General features: G+C 39.9%; 1 protein-coding gene across 2 annotated transcripts in view; it reads left to right on the top strand.

Annotated features, from left to right (window-relative positions):
- Positions 1-19,173, top strand: part of EPB41L4A (erythrocyte membrane protein band 4.1 like 4A) — a 117,535-nt gene that overhangs the window by 93,103 nt on the left and 5,259 nt on the right. For both annotated transcript variants that reach the window (XM_030968200.1, XM_030968201.1), the window contains exons 16-22: positions 1,918-1,965; positions 6,417-6,494; positions 10,794-10,913; positions 16,317-16,364; positions 16,956-17,024; positions 17,899-18,009; positions 19,047-19,128. In XM_030968200.1, the coding sequence (XP_030824060.1) occupies positions 1,918-1,965; positions 6,417-6,494; positions 10,794-10,913; positions 16,317-16,364; positions 16,956-17,024; positions 17,899-18,009; positions 19,047-19,128 (556 nt within the window). The remainder of the gene's footprint in view (positions 1-1,917; positions 1,966-6,416; positions 6,495-10,793; positions 10,914-16,316; positions 16,365-16,955; positions 17,025-17,898; positions 18,010-19,046; positions 19,129-19,173) is intronic.

A 19,173-nucleotide genomic window follows, 5' to 3' on the forward strand; every position in this document is an offset into this window, starting at 1 on the left:
TCTTCAATGGTCCCATATATGAACCACTTTGCATTAGAGAGGACACCAGCAAAAATACAACTAGTGGCAATTTCAATTGGTACAAGCTGAATTGAATGGCTTAGAGGAGTAAAACACAATGGGTGGAGATTCTGTGCTGTGTGTCCTTGAGCACGTCCAAAAAGCAAATTACAGGGACAATTCTGAAGCAATAGAGCATTGAGAAGATTGTGTTTTACCTGGGATGATTTGTCCTGCTGAGAAGCTGTTTTCATCACTGGGGCATCCTGCCTGGTGCTGTGATCTGTTATAAAGTATAAACAAACACAGATACTGTGCCATATTCATTTCAGTCTTCTAGAACTGCCTCAGGAGCCAGCACCTGAGAGTTACATCTCTTTCTGACAGCCCTGAAATGAGTACCTGTTTGGCCTTCAAAGCCAGAGTTGGCAAAGGGGTCTCTGACAATGCAGCTATATTGATGAGGAAATCCAATTTCATGTGGAGCTTTTATCCTTGTCAGGTTTCTGAACTGTTTCAGGCCTTTTATCTGCCATTAGCTGTCTGGGAGAGAAGAAACTCACCCATAGTGCATGCTTAGTGACCTCAAATAAATCAGTGTAACTCTCAGGCAATGGAGTTATGTTTATTTGCTCTGTTGGATAGAGCCCTTGTAGGTGCTAACAGCAATGTGCTTCTTGAATGGTTTTTGTCATGTTTTAACCTCAGCCAAATCCCCTCACTCACTCCCCTGCCAGGAGGGAGAGAATCAGAAGGGTAGGAGAGAGAAACTTTGTGAGTTGAGAAACGCAGCAAAAGCCATGCACCCAAGCAAAGCAAACCAAGGAATGAATTCCCCGATTCCCATTGTTGAGCAGATGTTCAGCCATTTCCAGCAGAGCACAGCCCATCACACTAAGGGTGACTTGGGAGGACAAACACCATCAGTCCAAACATCCCCTCCTTCCTCCTCCTTCCCCCACTTTATACACTGAGCCTGATGTCACAAGGTCTGGAATATCCCTTTGGTCAGTTTGGGTCACCTGTCCTGGCTGTGTCCCCTCCCAGCCACCCACACACCCCCAGCCTCCTCCCCAGGGTGACCTTGGTTCTGTGCAGTCCCTGCTCAGCCATAACAAAAGCATTTCTATATTATCAAGCCTGTGTTCAGCACAACCCCAAACCACAGCCCCGTGCCTGCCGCTGTGAAGAAAACTACTCTTTTGTTTTTACAAAGTCAAAAGAGCCCTTCTGACAACTAAGCTATCAATGCACCAGAAAACCTGTGCTGGTTTTGTCTGCAGTGGAGTTAGAGACGTGCAATGCAAAGATCTCTCATATCAAGAAAAGTGTTTGTGCACTGTGCAGCAGGAAATTGTCTTATCATCTGGGACTTGCGTTGGGCTGATCTATTGGACAGTCATGCCAATAGCAAGTTTTCTCTTGAGCTACCACATGAACAAAATGTTTTTAAAGTCTTATCTCATATGTGAGACTGTGAAGACTGACAATAGTAGGTAGACTTTAACTTAATTATGCCTTCCTGAGTCTTGGTTTTATTCATGCACTTTCCTTTTCCAACTGTTAATAACAATAGCTGTGCTGTTTATGCACCCTTTTCTAGAGTTAAGAGGAAACCACCACGCTCTGCTGTGCTGGAAACAGTAGGAAACTCTAAAGGGCAGCATGCTCTGCTTAATTTTGCAAGTCAAGGGTTTGCAATGAGACCTTGAATGGAATCATGCCTTCAAAGCTTATTGTAAAGGTGTCCTGCAGGGTTTAAAAACAAGCACATACCCTATTTTCTCTGCCTGACATGATACTGGGGAAAAAAAATCCATCAAAAAACTAAAACACTTTGGGTTTTTTATGGGTAGTTCTGTGTATTTGTATTAAGTAACTCTATGACACTTCATTAAAACTTCCTTAATGTTACAGGAAAAATCAAAACAGTGGTGAAGATTCAGATTTAAAGCAAAGGAGAAGGTAAATATGTGGTCTATAGCAGCTATGAAATGATACTGAAGGTACTGGTCATATTTTTGTTCACTGCATTCCCTTCTTTCCTTCCTTCTCCCTCATCTTCCTAAATGTCTAAAAGGTTTGCTGTGTTATGACCTTTTTATTTTTTATTTCTTATCTTTTGCTAAAATGCTCTGTGGCATAGCCTCATCACAGCAAAGTCTTGCAGTACATTGTTACTACCCCGTGCCAGAAGCAGCTTGTGAAAGTTTCCTAAGGGCTTATTTGCAACCTGAAAGTCAGTTTCAGAACCTCTAGCTTTTGGATTTTGAATCTGCAGATTTGTTTTTACTTCTCCAGCCTCCCTACCCACTTTCAATTAATCTGTTTTGCAAACAAGTGTGCTATCATCTGAGATGAATTGTCCTGCCAGAGGTGAGTGCAAAGACACATGTAACTCCTGATGGTCCTCTTGCTGTCTTGTACATTTTTTGTTGATTTTGTCTCAAGCTTCTCCTCCCTGCCCCCATCTCCCATTTCAGACTCGACTAGTTATCACGTTTCAAATAAAATGCAGGTGTGAATTTGGGTGTGACCTTCAACAGCTTCAGCTTTTGACAGATTTCTGCTACATCTGCTTGTCATGACTCTGTTTAGTGCTCCTGCTTGCACTGCTGGAAGAAGGAGACAGTGGAGTGCATTTCAATGTCAGAGGCTCCTGGAGCTTGTGAAGGGAAGGAGGCACTCCCAGGATCTGAATCACTGCAGCAGCAGCACGGCAAAGGGGCTCTGGCAGAGATACAAACATCTCGGCACAATCACAGGAAGCCAGAGAAAGTGCTCACGTACTTTGTACTTACTATGAGATAACAGAATGTTTTTTTGAAGGATGTTAACATTACAAGCTGCTAGTAGTAGTCCTGTGATAGATGTCCAGCACACAAAACTGGGAACATTTAGTTAAGCATCTCAGGTGGAAAGCCTCAGAGCTCAGAAGAGACCTCTTACCACACGTTTGTTACTGTACATTGCAAAAGACCTTCTCCACTTCCTCACAATTTGGCTGCTCTCCTCTCATTTTAACCAGAAGAAGATGTGCCAGAATGTGAGCTTTCCTCAGCCTTCCAAGCCCCCTCCTAGGCAGTATTTGTTGTGTGTCTTGTAAAACTGACTATGATTTCTTTCCGGTTCCTTATGCCAGAGTATATAGGTATTCTACCTGCAAAATATCAAATATATTGCATGACAAAGAAAACAGGGGAATAAAGGACAAAAGGTACCTTAAAATTCTCAGAGATAGGGATGATCTCATGTGTTCTTGCACCTGATTTAGGAAACTATATTTTTTTTCCTACCCATTTTTGATATTTTATTTGTTTTAATAAAAGATGAGAGTTAATATTCAGTGAAAGATAACATTCTGACAACAAGCATGAGCAGCTGCCACTGAGCTGACAGCTCAGGAGCCCTTCTGTGTCCCCACAAATGCTTTCCTGACAAGGAACACAAGGTAATTCAATGGGCAATATCCAAAAGGTGAATCAGATTTCCATTCCTGAAAAGTTAGAGAAAGGCTTATATTGAGTTTGATCAATTTGGATGTTTTATCTTGTAGTTTGCCTGCCACGCTGTGATTTTTGGCTGTTTTGGTACCTTATGACATAAATTACTTAAATCACATTAAGAAACTACTTGTCATACTGAAAAATGTAGAAGAGTCATGCCTAATGACCTGGAAGTGTGAAAGAACAGTGTTGCTCAAATGACTTAATTGATGCTGATGTTAGTGGTGTATTTATTAAACACCTGATAAAACAGGGCTGGGGAAAGGTATCCTTTTGGCTGTGTAAGGTCTCTTGCAATTCTAGGGCATTTTTATTGCTCTTCACTCTTCCATTGAGCTTGAATGACTCTTTCTGACATCATCTTTTACTCTTCCTGCTTCCTTTGGGGGTTTCAATTTTCTGTATTAGCACATAAATTTTTTATTCCCACTTTGAGCTTCACCCAGAAAAGTGTATTTTTAGCTGGCAGCATGGATAACCTGGCTTTAAATTATGAACATGAAGTTTGGGGATGGCAATGTCACTGAAACTGTGGGAAAAACAAAAAAACCCTCCAACAACATTTTTAGTATTAGAGAATCAAGGCATTACTTTATTCTGGGTAGGATGTTGTTCTGACCAGGATGTCAACAGAACAACAGAAATAATTTCATCCTCACGTAGCCTCAGCGTGCAGAGGAAATAATTCCATGATACATATATTTTACCAGATTTTCACTAACTTTACACAGTCAAAACCCATGGAAATTCGTTGGCTCAATGTTCATTGGTTCCAAGTTATGCAGTTCTCAGTATTTGGTTTTCTATTGGATATGAATTTGCTTGCCTCCAATGCTAATTTTGTCCTCGTTCCTGTCCTTCCTTTCCCAGACCATGTGTCTCTGACCATGCCAGGGTTGATGTTTAGAGTTGAGGGTCATTAATGGTCGTTGATGGTCGTTATCTTTTGTGTTTCTTCTGTGCTACTCCCAGTCTGTTAAGATGTTAAGTTCATCAGGCCTTGCCTAGTGGAATAATGCCCCGAAAAAACTTCAATTCCCTTCCCCCAGGGCAAAGGTGAACAAACCTGACTGAAGCTATAAAATAAAAAATATTTTAACTTGGTATCTTTTCCAACAGGGATTTTTCCTTCTCTGGGGGAAATTTCTCTTTGCCAAATTTATTCCCTTCAGGCAAGCTGGGTTAAACTGATTTTCCTAGACTTTATCTGTCCTATTATTCTTTTTTTTTTTTTTAATGGGAGCTATTTGAGCTAATTATTTATTAATTTAGAAGTGAGGGAAGAACAGACTCCATAGACCAGGCTCAGCAATTGATTGGAGGCAACTATAATTCACTGGTATTATGGAGAATTTCACGAAGCTCTCAGATGTGTCAGAATGACATCTGTAACAGTGTCCTGGCTATTTAGTCCTAGTCCTCCAGAAAGCAGAGTGCTGTGTGCCTGAGCAGATAGAACAGCTCCATGCTGCATCTGTGCTGTTGCCTGGGATCAATCTTCTCTCATCCTGTTGGGCTCTTCTTCCTAAACCATTAGAACATGCATTGACCAGGTGCTTGTCAGGAACTTCCTATCTTGTCATTAAATGTTTCCCCTTACTTGCTACTCACACCTAAGGAACTGCTTTCTCTCCTTGGCTTGTTTGAGGTGTAGTGTAACAAATCTGTCCTCTTACAAATGCCAACTATCAAAGAGTGAAAGAAAAGCCAGGAGGCATAAGAAGATATGTATCTCTACCAGCATCATCAGGAGTTATCCCCTTATAGCTCCTATTTCATGGCCAGAGACCTCAGAAGAAAGATTCTGTTTTCCATTGAAGCGAAACCATCACCGATTCCAACTCAGACAGCCTAAATCCTTGTAGGCCAGCTCCTGTTAACATCAGTCAGCTTTCCTCATTAATCAGCTGGGCTGTCAGTATAGCAGAGAAACACGTCTGTCTTTGGAATCACAGAAATGTTCAGGGTGGGAAGGGCCTTTTTCAGATCGTCAAATCCAACCATTCCCAAGCCGTCCTCACACTAAAGAACAAATAGTCCAAACCAGACTGTGATGAGAGTGCCAGTTTTAGCCAGTGGTAGAGTGGCAGAGTCCAGGATTCTAGAACCAAAGCCCTGACATCTGGTCTGTGTGCTCCAAAATGCAGTCACAGATTTAAGGGTCTCAGGTAATAGAGAGGAGTTTGCCTGCAGGTAGTGCAGCCTTCTTTTTTCCATAAAGAGCAGTAGAATCCTAGTGCTACTGGTGTTTCTTCCATGCTGCCTAACATTCCCTTCAGACAAGCTGGGTTGAACTGATTTTTTTAGGCACTAGCTCTCCTGTTCTTCTAACACATTTTTGTTTGAGTGGGAGACACTTGAACTAATGATTTTCTAATTTAGCATAGAGAGGAGAACAGACTCCATAGACTGAGGACTAAAGAATTTACACAGTTGAGGAGAATAGATTATATAGACCTATGAGCATTTTGTTTTGCCTGCAAACCCAGAATTCTGAGTCATTTCTGCTGGGTGTACCAGAATCTGCAAGAAGAAGAGAGCCATACAGATTAGAGATGAAACATTTCACACCTCCAAGAAACAAATTGATGTGGCATTCACAAAAAGAATGCTGAACAATAAAATAATACAAATTTTAAAAAATAAATGAAACAGTGAAATTATTCAAAATGAAAACAGCACTCACCTGATACTACAGTCTGGGTGCACTACTTTTGGAGCAGTTCTTCCTAATCAATTAATAATAAAAAGATAATATGACTTGCAGGTGTAGACAAGCACTCCAGAGTCTTTTAATTCTGGTTTTCTGAGTAATGACTTTACAGTGTTGTTCTTTCCTTGTTTAGCACTGCAATGATTTTGGTGTTAGTAGATAAATTCATCCTGAGATGTTGCTTTTCTCTTCTCCAGGTCACGGTCCCGTTGTAACACCAGCAGTGGCAGTGAATCCGAAAATTCCAACAGAGAGCATCGGAAGAAGAGAAACAGGTGACAATATATTCAATATTTTAGACAGTAATGCATGAAGAATTTCATGTCTTTAGGAAGACATGAAACAGACAAATGGAGATGGACTTTTCTCAGATAAACCTAGTAAAAAGGGATCTAACATATTTTATGTGTATAGAGTCCTCCTGAGGCAGCTGAAGACCATTTTCTGAATAAGAAGAGTGATAATTGCCAGAATACATCATTGTAGTTGTATTACACTTACAGAAGACTTGTGGTATAAATGCAAATAAAGTGGATAATATCTTGATAATTATATTCTTAGCATATACTTTTACCTCATAAATTCAAGTGCAGATTTTTTCAAGCAGAAAATAAGCTGTTGAGAAGTAAAACTACTTTTAGTGGCTATGAATCTCAGTGTTGTTTTTTAAATTCATGTATTTAATTGTATAAAGATTTTGTTTTCCAAAATGTCAGGTGTGGGCCCAAACCCAAAATGTGCACAGCATCAAGTTTTAATAGGACAGCAACAGTTCATATCAAGTGATGCTAACAAGTCCTGTATTATATATTCTATTTTTCTTGTTGCTGGTATAAAAAAGATGATGTAACTACTGATTTCCTATAAATTCCCTTCAAAGCTGTGTATTTTATGTTGCACTGGAGATCCCAGCATCCTGGAGGTATTTCTGAAAATACACTTTTAAAAAGCATATAGAATTTCCTCATATTGCATAAACACAGTGTAAGAGAAATGTAACTAGACAAAAGAGGAACTGTTTTAAGGCAAAGTTTCTAAGTTACTGTCTGCATGAGCTGCCATCATTTCTTCATGTCTTATATTCAGTGATAAATGATTTCCAGATCTCTGGAAGGTCTGAGAAATAATTGCATGCTAGATAGTGCAGCAGAAGTATGCAGTATAATTACATTTTCAGCATGACTTGCAGTAGTTAAGGAAATGTTAAAAACCATTGTGAGACTCACATGGAATGGCATAAAGCACATCTGAGACATGAGATTTCTTTGAAGCTTACCTAAATTAGGGCTCAGTCTTGTAGGGTACTTTGCTAACAATAATCTAGTGTGCCTGGAAGGTTTGTTTTCCAGCTGAAGTTTAAATGACACGCTGAGTGTAGTTTCAGTGATCAGCAGTAAATGGTATTTTGTATCCCTTTCTCCCAGAACATTCTTGCCAGGTTTTTTTCCTCTTGTGAAACTCCTTCTGCAGGGAGCTCCACAAGCAAGTGAAAGAAATTAGAGACTGACCACAAGAATGTTTTTAAGAACTCCTGGCAATATAAAGACTGAATTGTAAGAAGGATTAAGTACTGCTTATAATTTTTTGAAGAATGAAAAGGCTTTTACCCACACTTCCTCGCTTAATGGAAAAAAGAATTAAAATAAAAAGAAAAAAAAGATCAATTTTTTTTGCTTGTTTCTAACTTTTTTATGTTTTCAGAAATGGAAGATACAACAAAAATGTTGATGTTTGAGCATCTGTTGTTCTTAGGTGATCAGTTGAAATCTGACCAGAAAAAAGATCATTATCAGTGTTAGATTAAACAAGTACTAAATGAGCTGGAAGTCTAAGACTTGCTCCTTGTGAGCAGGTGCAGGAAAACAGCCAGTCCTAATGAATTTCTGCATTTTGTTAGCAGCCATAGCAGGAACATACCAAGCTGGAAGGTCAGAGGCTCTGAGCAGCTTTCCTGTTTTCAGAGATGAACCAGCACTAGCAGGGTTAAACAGGACATTATAATGAGGCTTGCAAATGCTGTTACCCAAATTTCTGCTGTTGCATAGACTAGTACAATTTATTTCTCAGTACACTAATCAAGTCCCTGACACAACCAGAAACAAAAGTGGTTTATTCTATTGAAAGAAAAAGAGTGAATATTCACATTAACCAAAGTAGTCTGCTTCTGGTTACATTAGAGTAGAATATGTTGTTCACATGACAAGAGATAACTTTGAACTATTTGCCAGAAGAAAACAAATTATCAGAGAAAACCAGAAACATAGATGAGACCTTCTGAAGGTAGAAAACTAGAAAAATCTTGGGGAAGATCTTTTTACGTGATCTCAATCTTTGAGGTTTCACTCCATTATAAAGATGTTTTCTCCTAGGCGGATGTTCATATGAAAGTGAAGAAGAACCTGTGATGAGCATATTTCAATCACAGAAGAAATGCATTTGCATTTTCAATCCCGTGGTCAAAATTTATTGTGCAGATAAAAATAGATTAAAGGAGCAGGCAGTGCATGCTGAAGCATACTTTCCTTCCTGGCTACACTTAGAAGATACATCTGATCAGAATCAGAGGGTGACTGAATGGTTGAGGCTGGCAGGGCCCTCTGGCTGTCATCTGGTCCAACCACTGCTCCAGCAGGGCCACCAAGAGCTGGTAGTCCAGGATCACTCCCACGTGGTTTTTCAGTATCTCCAAGGATGGAGATGCCACCACCTCTCCGGGCAGCCTGTGCCAGTGAAAAGTTTGAAAGGAAAACTGTAATGGGCTTTCAGGGCAAGGGCAACAGTTTTTATTAAAAAATGTCTTTAAATAGAAAATTAGGATTTGAGCTAAATTTATTTCAGCATTTTTTTGTCATTTCTGTCACCAAAACCCTAAAAAATTTGTCCCAGACTTATTACAATTTTAACATTGCATTCAAAGAATGTATTTAATGTAGAGACTGTGGTACCTTGGTCATCTTTTATCTTGTTAAATGTGAGCATAGTACCTTTCTTTGCAACTGGAAAATGCATGTTCTCCATGTCTCCATCTAGTAGAGTTCTGCTGTGGTGCAACAGCACTTTGAGTTTGTCAACATGACTTGTTTTAACAGCTGCAATGCTAACTTTATATATTTAGATTTTCAGTATTTTTGTGCAAGTGACTGCTGTGTGTGGGAGGCAGTTGGTGGGGTCTATACCATATGGGATGATTGCTGTTTGCACAAATTGGATTATTTGGGATGAAAATCACAACTCATTACTTGTTGCTGTGTGAGTCTTTCTACTAAATCCTTAGATAGAAGTTTATGTTAATACCTGTCAGCAGATTACAGATTTAAAAAGATTTGCTTAGAAATCAAAACCTGAGGTTGCAGTCTTCTCCAGATGCTTCATACCATTTGGTAGAGTTGTGTCTGTTTATAGTAGTTGGGGATTGAACTCAAAATTCATTATGCATGTGAGAGAAGATCTGATTAAAGGAAAAGCAGAAGCCTGTGTAGCTGGTTTAGCCTGATACAATTCAAAACTCAAAGAGAAAAGTACATCTGAAGTGAAGAGCAACAACAACATACTTTGCATTGCCTACGTCTCCAGTGTAATCCCTTAATCTTTGCTGGCCTCTTTGTTTGTTGTACCTGTCAGTCTTCCCCCCTGGTTTCTCCAGTATCCTAGCCATACCATCTGATCAGACAATCCACACTTGGGAGATATTTTCCAGGGATGTTTTGAAATCCCTGCTGAATTTTAAATTCACTGCTGTGACCAAGCATATCCACTTGCTCCACCACCTTAGCCCTTCATCCCAGCAGTCATATGGGCAACCTCAAAACGGTGGGAAGCATCTGCCTGGAGGGCTGTGGCATTGTGGAATTACTGCAGCCTGCTAACAAATGTGCTGAGTTGGCAGGATTTTGATATTTGGCTCAATCTGTAATGCATTCCATCAATGAATTAATGGATTTTAAACAAACCAACTTAAAAAAAAAGAAGGAATAAAAGGCATAGCATGTCATTTAGATCCACACAAGCCATGACAGGGACCAAACCCTCAGGGGATGGTGCAGAAGGAGTGCCATGGAGATCTGCATGCATCCTGAGCTGTGTTGCAGGTTAGGATGAAAGGATGATTCTTCTGAGCGGGGACTCACTGAATGGATTTTTCCCTGGATCCTAGGAAGGTGCATGCTGTAGTAAAGTGCTTCTGAAAGCTGTGGTACAAAAACCTTGTAGCATGATGTGGGTCTCCCACTTGGCGCAGATGAAGGAGAGTGGAATATGTAAACAGGGAAAAAATTCCAGATGTTCGGCCTGAACTGGGAAGAAGAATGCAAGTTGTGGGTCTGTCCTTAAAGGTGTGGATTGTTACATTTTTGGCTCATGCTGTTTCTAAATAATAAACCAGCACGTTTTCTTTTATATAGCTCTTACACTAACGCAGTTTGGGAGTATTAGTTAAAATTTAGCAAGATGAAAGGTAAAGTACAGCATTGCAGGAGCTGGATTTTTTGGGGGGTGGAGGTGGAAATACCCCATTGCTTCTCAGAGCATCCTGCCCTGAGAGCCCTCAAACTAAACTCTTGGTACCTGTTTTGCAGATTGCGGCAGGAGAATGATATGGTTGACTCGGCTCCTCAGTGGGAAGCTGTGCTTCGGCGGCAAAAGGGGAAAACCCAGGCAGATCCAAACTACCGGCGATCCAGGCACAGATCTCGATCGTACGTAACCCTTGCACCCTTTGATGTGGAAATTAAGGCTGTTGAATCGTGTTAAGGAACAGGAGGAATATCTCCAGTGTGGCGGTGGCCCTCAGCTGTTGAGGAGCAGAGATTTTCGCCTGGCACACTCCCACATTAGCAGATAGTCTTTGTGGTCAAATTGCCTTTCTTTAGCGATTTGAATTTTAGGGCACAAATCACGAAGAGAGGGCTTTGAAACAAAGCTTCTGAGGAACGCTGTCCATCACCTGGGAAGAAGTCCAGGATGGTTCTGTGGCTGAATGAACGTTAGTTCTATAATGAGTACAGTGATTCCTCTTTTCTGGGCAGCATGTCTGTGGAGGCATTGAGATTTTACTTGATAGCTGCAAACATTTTAATGGAATACATGCACACCTGTTTAATCATATAATATCTGCAGTGGTGTTCCGGATGAAAGCAGCTGCTCATGTTTCCATGTCAAATTATCCCTGACAAGTAGCAGTCAGTGATATATTGCATCCCAGTGTCAGGATTTCCATGATGGAGCCATACTGCCAGGCGCTGCTCTTCCTGCTTACAGCCTGTTCTGACATGGTGAAGTTATCAGCTTTTGAAATTCATTTTCTCAAGCTAATGAAAATGTTGGTTTCCTTTAATTTATATTTTTCTTCTAAAACGGCCTGGTTTTGGGGCATAGACACATTGTTTGGTATCACTGAAATCATAGTCAGCATTGAAGTTTCCAGCATTAAAATCCACTTGAGTTCTATCTTCAGTTGTCTATGTTGCTAGAACTCTTTGCTGTCTCCAGTTTTACAGTGCAGAGTTTTATTTCTTTATGAGGAGCAGAATTTACCTTTAAAAATTCAGATATTGGAATTTCTTCTTTAACAGGCTTTGTACAGACTTGTTCACTTACAGCTGTGCAAAAGTCTTGTGTTATTAGGTGTAATTATACAATGATATATTACTAAACTTCAGGAATATTAAAGCTTTCTTGTATGGAATCCACCAAATACAGTTCATTACATTTTATTTTGGTTTGTTTTATTATATACAGAAAGTGCTGTAAACTAGGAAATGTACTCAGTTAATAATGGTTACATTAAATTTGTAGCCAACTTTTCTTTTTTATCCACAGGCCAGGTAAATCTCATTGTTTGGACTGCACGGGTTCCCTCTTATGGTTAACTTAACTTATGAAATGGCTTTGATTTTCCAGCACAATGACATTTTGAGTTACATTTCATTTAAACTACTTTTAACAAAACCACATAGATGTTAAGCATCTAACTTAGAAAGAAAAGGTCCTAGAGGAAGCAAAGAAATTAGGAAGTCCTGAAGATTTTGGAAGGGGTCTCATTTCCTTTTGCTGTTCTTTTAGTTATTCATGAGTTTCTCTTTTTTATCATACTCTCTAGGTTAAAAAAAAAACCACAAAAACAAACAAACCCACAACGAAATAAGCCCAAACTAATTTTTGAAAATAAATTTGTAAAAGGCATTTTACTGTTAACATGTAGAACATTATAAGAGAATGTATTTCATTTAGTTTGGCTCAGCTGTTTGTTTACTTGACTGGATACACTTCAGAAGAAAAGGAAACATAATTCCATAGGTTATGGTTGTTTTGGTTTTAAATGTTGTCAAATGGTCATTTCAACTTGCCCATTCAAAAATTGATACAAACCCTTAAATTTAGTAGAACGGGTAATTCTTTCTCAGTAAGTCCATTATTGCATTTGTAAACAGAGCTTCCCTTTGGATATGTGAAGTAGTGTCTGAAATGTTTGCTACTGTGCCTGGCATAGTGCATTTCATTTGCTTGATAATGAGTAATATTAATCATTTCTGGTGGCAAGGTGGTGTCTCCTTGGTCTTGGGAATAAAAGTATTTGACAGGAATTTGACCTTTCTTTCTCCTCAAGGAATAAGCAAATGCAGAGAGCTCCCAATTCTAGTTCCACAGGGTTTATTTTCAAGAGTTCATGTAAAACATCTGTGTAGCCAAAGGGCTTTTTCTAATTAAGAAGAATGGCCATAAAATTCCATGGCTATTTAAATTTACCATTTGTGACTCAAACTGAAATATTAATAAGGGTGCAGATGCAGGCACAAAAAATAATGTAGACCTTATTAATGTGTAGAGCTGTTCCAGCTTGTGCAAACGAAATAAAAAATAAACAAAAAACCCCCACGAGATTCATCACTTACTGGGAAGTCCCATTAGGTTTCTTGTGCATTATAGAAACTGATTAGCATGCAAATTGTCTAGAAGGTATTGATTCAGATACTGAGATAGGACAATCTGAGTCCTATATATAAAACCAGTGAGTTAAAAAAAAAAATCACAGTAAAAAGATGAAAACAAAGTAAAAGAGGGATTGTGATCTGACTTTAAAGACTTAACAGAAGAATTGCTTTGCTGTGGGCTCTTAAGAGCCATACAAACACGAATGTCCTATGCAGTATATGCAATACCTACGTTTCATCTTACATTTCACTTTTCTTTTTGTAAGCTTTCTGTCGTTTTACTTTCAAAGGAAGGGGGAGCAGACCTTTGGAAAGAAAATGCCTTAATTAAGTTACTTTATCTGCATCATATTTCTTTATATTCTTTGGTGGGGAGCTAACCTGAATAAATGCTGTAAGGTTATCCCAGTATGGTAACACTTCTTAAACAGATGGAAAATAACTAGTTGCAGGATGTGAAGTCTAAGAGAAGTTTGGTCTGAGGAATCATTGTATTTAGCCCTTTTTTCTTTCTTTTCCCCATGATATGCCATAATTCTAAATTGGTATTGTGCAGCAAAGTCTTTATTATTAGTGTAACTGCAGGGATGGAAAGAAGGAAAATGGCAGAGATCACAGAGCAAAATACCTGGAGCTGGTCACAGAAAGCAGGAAGCACGGTTCCTAGAGAGTGGAGAAATGAAGATGTCTTCCTATGTAACCACTCTCTTTCCATGCTGCCCCATAAATTAATATTTCTTGCTGTCGGTGAGGCTTCACACGATGCTTTGTGATACTTGAGACTTAAGGCCAGGTCCTGAACTGCTGTATTTCCATGAATAAGTAAAAGCCATGAGCTGATCAAATGGGTCAGTGGTGTGCACAATACCCTGCTTTGTGCGGGTAATGGGTTAGGGAGCAACCTTGGGGCTTTGCTTCCTCGGGCAAACTAGGGCTTGTAAGCATGACAAAGCCTCCGTGGAGAAGCTGGCATGTTCCAGGGAGCTTTCACATTCCCTGCTGTCTGATTATTCAGCCTCAGAAGAGGATGCCTATCTTTCCACCCCCAGGGTGATCGCAGGGTTTGCAGCTGCTATTTTGTGAGCAGGAAGCTACATGGGGGCAGAAATCAGTTCAAAACTGACGGGTGAAAAAGGCTATTAAATGCCACTGAATTTACTGCATCAGGGAGTTAGAAGCAGCATGGACAGATGCAATAAAGAGAAGTAAATGCAAGAAGGGTGAAGGAGTACTAGGAGCATTGTACTTAGCCCTTTTTTCTTTTTTTTTCTTTTTAGCAGGATGCCATACTGCTAAATTCTATTGTACAGCAAAGTCATTATTATTAGTGTGATTGCAGGGATGGAAAGAGGGGAAAACTACAGAGATCACAGAGCAAGATACCTGGAGCTGGTCACAGAAAGCAGGAGGCACAGATAGAAGTGAGAATCAGAGAAAACTTAATGCATTATAATAAACAGAAACACAAAAATCTTTAAAAAGCTCTGAACACAGAGAACAAATAGACTGTAAACCACCCATGTTGTAGCTGTAGCTATCACAAGAACCTGAGGAGCTGGAATGGACAGCAGTTTGTCAAGGATGGGAATCATCCTGCCTGGAAAGTCTTGGAGCCTGAGGTGGTTATGGATTAATTAATCTTAGCCCTACTAGGGAAACACAAATGCTAGGTTGTTTTTCACCATTTGGTCCTTCTCTGGTGTTTATAAACCAGTCAAGTAGTATCACCTAGTACTTCTGCTCCTATAAAATCTAAAAATTACCCCAAAACATCACCATTCCGAAAATATTCTGACTTTACATCAGCTGTATAATGTTTTCTGCAATATAGATGTCTCTGAACATTATTTCTAGGCTGAAGTCTGGAAATAAGCCAAACATGGTAAAAATGCAGATCTCTGCTGTCCTCCTTGATCTGCATCTAAATTTGGATAATATCCCTCCTAAAGCATCTTTGAATATGTTGGGCCTTTTTGCCCAAGAGAAAAAAAGATCAGGCAGTATGACCTGATGGTGTAAGACTTAGTATTTGAGAAACTTTGGGTTTGTGTGCTGTATGTGTCTAAAAGTTGCATTCCTCACATCTTGGTTAGTGTGGAACACTCTAGCTGTTGACACTGGGCTTATATAATGACAAGGAAAAGAGTTACCTGATCTCTCCATGCAAATGTAGTCCTTGCCACTGTCTAAAATCTTTACTTAATCTATTACTCTCAGTGGGTTTGGGTGAATTCCAGGTGCAGCTTAAACAACAGTGGTGGTTTTGCACTTACCTTGCAATAGAGAAGGAAAAGAAAAGTAAAAATAAAGGGGCTCTAGTTAGAAGCATCTATTCAGTGATTTAGTAGAAAATGTGGTGCCTGCCCCTCAGGCTTGCTTTTCTCCATCTCTATGTCTGCAACAGGGAGATTACCATTTTTGGTAAGTTCTTTGTATGTGAATTGAATACTCGCTGAAATATTTAGGTGCATAAGTAGGCATAGTTGCTAGTTTGATTAATTTGTTGCTATTTTTTTTTTTGTTGTTGTTTTTTTTTTGTTGTTTTGTTTTGGTGGTTTTTTTTTTTTTTTTTTTTTTTTTTTTTTTATTGGACACCAAAAATACATAAATTGAGCAGAAACCTATTTTGGAGATGACCAGAAAGAGAGAGGCTGCACTGTGATTGCAGTGGAGTTGTTTAATTCAGATTTTTCCCAGTGGTGTCCACTGGGAATGTCTGGGATTACAGATCTGTGGCCTGTGGCCTGTGCTTCCTTCTGCCCACCAAGGGCTCTGGGGGCCACAGGACATTTCTGAGGGCCTTTTTCAGAAGTGTTATTCCAAAACGTGTTGTCTTTGGAGGGATATGTGTTGGCAGCGACTGGGCAGTCATTTGGCTTGGGGAATTCTGCTGTTGTTTATATTTTATGTACACTCTTGTTGAAGGCTGGTGGAGCTGGAATTGTGATTGAGAGCCTGTCGTTCAAGAAATGACTTTTCAGTTGAAATGCAGCGATGAAGTTTAATGAATTTTCTGAGATGATAAACATTAAAATTGAAGTCACTGGTGGAATATATTTATCATGATTTCTGTGCAGGGTCTGTGCTGTTAAAAGTTATTTGGACAGCAACATGGTCAGACAATGGTTTTCACAGCTGGGCCTTTGTTGTCTTTGTTGATATTTATAGGAGAAGCCCAGATGTACAAGCTAAAGAAGAACTGTGGAAACATATTCAGTAAGTATGGTCCTTGTAGGGTCTGAGAGATGCTTGGTTTGCCTTTAATGTAGTTATTCCAATCCCCTCCACTGTTGCACTACACTGATTTAGTTTCAGTAAATTATGTATATGTTAATGACCTCTTGTGTGTAGAAGATACTGCAGGTCACTGAGTGCACTGAATAAAGATGACCATTGTATGTAAATGAATTGTTAAAGAACAATACATAACTTTGGACATTTATTCCTGTGTGGCTTCCAAAATGTCAATGTTGACACTTTTAGCATGACACCCCATTACCCCTTAGGAAGATATTTAGCAATTCCAAAGCATGTTCACTGTTCAGCACACATAATGTTCATGATATTGTGAAGCAACAAGATCAGATTTGCAGGGAGGTAAGAAGAAGGTGGAACAGGATGAGACATGCAGTTGAAGCAATCAAGGTGAAGTTATACTTATTTCAAAATAAGTGTCCTGTTTTGATGTCAAGATAGCTTAAGGGCTGACAACAGCTTGTTTTAGTAAATCTTTTTAGCCAAATATAATGAAAATTTTTGCACTTCACAGTTAATGTTACATTTTTTACTTTTCCTAATCCTTTATAGGAAGGAGCTTGTGGATCCATCTGGCCTATCTGAGGAGCAATTGAAAGAAATTCCATACACTAAAGTAGAGTGAGTTTGGTCAGAATTTATTTTTTGTGAATATAAAAGACCACTTTTCTTACTTTACTGTGAACTCTGTCCTACTGAAATAGGAATGGGTTTACATATATCTATAAGCTCATATCTATTCCAAATACTCTCCTAGGATGGGTTGGGTGGGGATACTTAATAATCTTAAATCAAATATTTTTACTTTTCAAAATAAGGAAAAAACCCTATCTTAATCTCTCCTAATCTATCCCACACACTCATGAACGTATCTGTATGTTCTGTATGTCTCCCTATGCTAGCCATGAAACTTATATTATAAACTACAGAACCAGAAAGAAGTGAATGCAAACAAGAAAATAAATATTTTCCTAAACTTCTTCTTTGTTTTAAATATTCCGATCATACAAGGCACTCTTTAATCTCTGCAACCCCTTCCCTGGGTTGTCATGGGCAGCTGCCAGGGCATAGCTATTTCCTTAAGAACCAACATCCATTTCACTGCAATAATTGCCCATTTGGGATTCCAAGTGTCAGTGCAAGCAGCTTGAATGTGGCACGAATGGGATCCTGGGTTGCATTATAATGTACTTCCAAACACCACTAGGCAGAAAAGGCTGATGTTAAGGACATAAAAATTAATGCATTCTTCATTAAAGTTCCATTCTCAAATATGGGCATGCCAGTTTGTGACCTCTGCTCTCTTAAAGCATTGAATTCCAAGTGCAGGCTTCTAAAAAGAAGCACCAGCCCTTTAAATTCAGCCAGTGCAAGAAGAAGCCATCTGTTACACTTCAGTACGAAATGCAAAGACTCTCAGTCTGCAGCTGAATTCGTGTTCTGTGCCAAAGATCTGGTTTACCAAGCCCTGTTGTGAATTCTGTGTCTCTCTCAGGACTCAAGGCGACCCCATCCGCATCCGGCACTCGCACTCCCCTCGCAGCTACCGGCAGTACCGGCGGTCCCAGTGCTCCGATGGGGAGAGATCTGTCCTGTCTGAAGTGAAGTATGCGAACGTGGTTATTAGCACTGAACTAGTCTAGTGCAGCCCAAAAGTTGACAGGGGTCATGGTGGTAAGAAGTTGCATAAATGTGGCTTGTTGGTGGCACAGGGTTCAGGCAACCCCCTGAATAGTAAGTCTTCAGAACTAAACGTGAAGGAAACAACTCCAAAAACATTTATGGTCTGTTCTCAGCCACAGTGACTTTGTTGATCCACTTGAAAGGAAGAAAAACTGAAAAGGCTGAAGTAAACCTGTATTGGTCTTTAGTGGTAGGTCATAAAGTTGCTTAGGGGATGAGAATCTATGGGTTGCTTTCCAGGTAACTTCATCCTTGACAGAGTTAAGATGTTATCAGTGTTAGGCTTGTAATTTTTTTCATGGGAACTCTAGTACAACCCCCTTCATCAACTGGTGGATCAGTCTTTCCTAGAAGGCTGAAGAGTACTGATTAATGGAAAAGCAATAGCCCCATTCTTGGCTGCAGCAAGACCATAAAAATATGAAAAGCAGTCCCCACCTGGAAGGCCAGTTTTAGCTGCACAGCACCCTGAAGGAGGTGTGGCATACCCACGATTTCATGTGACACTTGTCTTTGCCATGAGGGTGCCTGGGCCCTGGCACCCTCATGGCAAAGACAGGCTGCCCAGAGAAGCTATGGCTGCCCCATCCCTAAAAGTGCCCAAGACCAGGCTGGAGGGAACTCTGAGCAACCTGGGATAGTGGAAGGTACCCAGGCCCATAGCAGGTGGTGGAACTGGAGGATCTTTATGGTCCCTCCAAAACCAAACCATTCTGTCATTCAGTGATGTTGTATCAATTTGGGCTGCTTCCAAAGACCAGGAAAAGACAGGAATGGGATGGGCTATGCCCTGAAGGTGCCCACAGAGGATCAGCATGACAGCTTTCAGGTGTCCCAACTCAGGTGATAGAAGCCTTTCAGATCAATAGAGCAGTCTGTGTCAGTTTCATTGTTCTTCCTCTGCACAGTTATAGTTTACCTCATTAAAGCAATATCCATTTTGTGATATCATAATTCCAGTGTCAAAACTGATCTGGTCCCTCCACTGCCTGTTACACGATCTTCAGATGGGAAAGTTCCCAGCATCCAGCTAACTCAACAGGTTAGTGATTGTACATCCTTTTCAATTTTCCTTTTTATTGGAGGG

Source organism: Camarhynchus parvulus, chromosome Z, assembly GCF_901933205.1.
Source record: "Camarhynchus parvulus chromosome Z, STF_HiC, whole genome shotgun sequence".
NCBI lineage: Eukaryota > Metazoa > Chordata > Aves > Passeriformes > Thraupidae > Camarhynchus > Camarhynchus parvulus.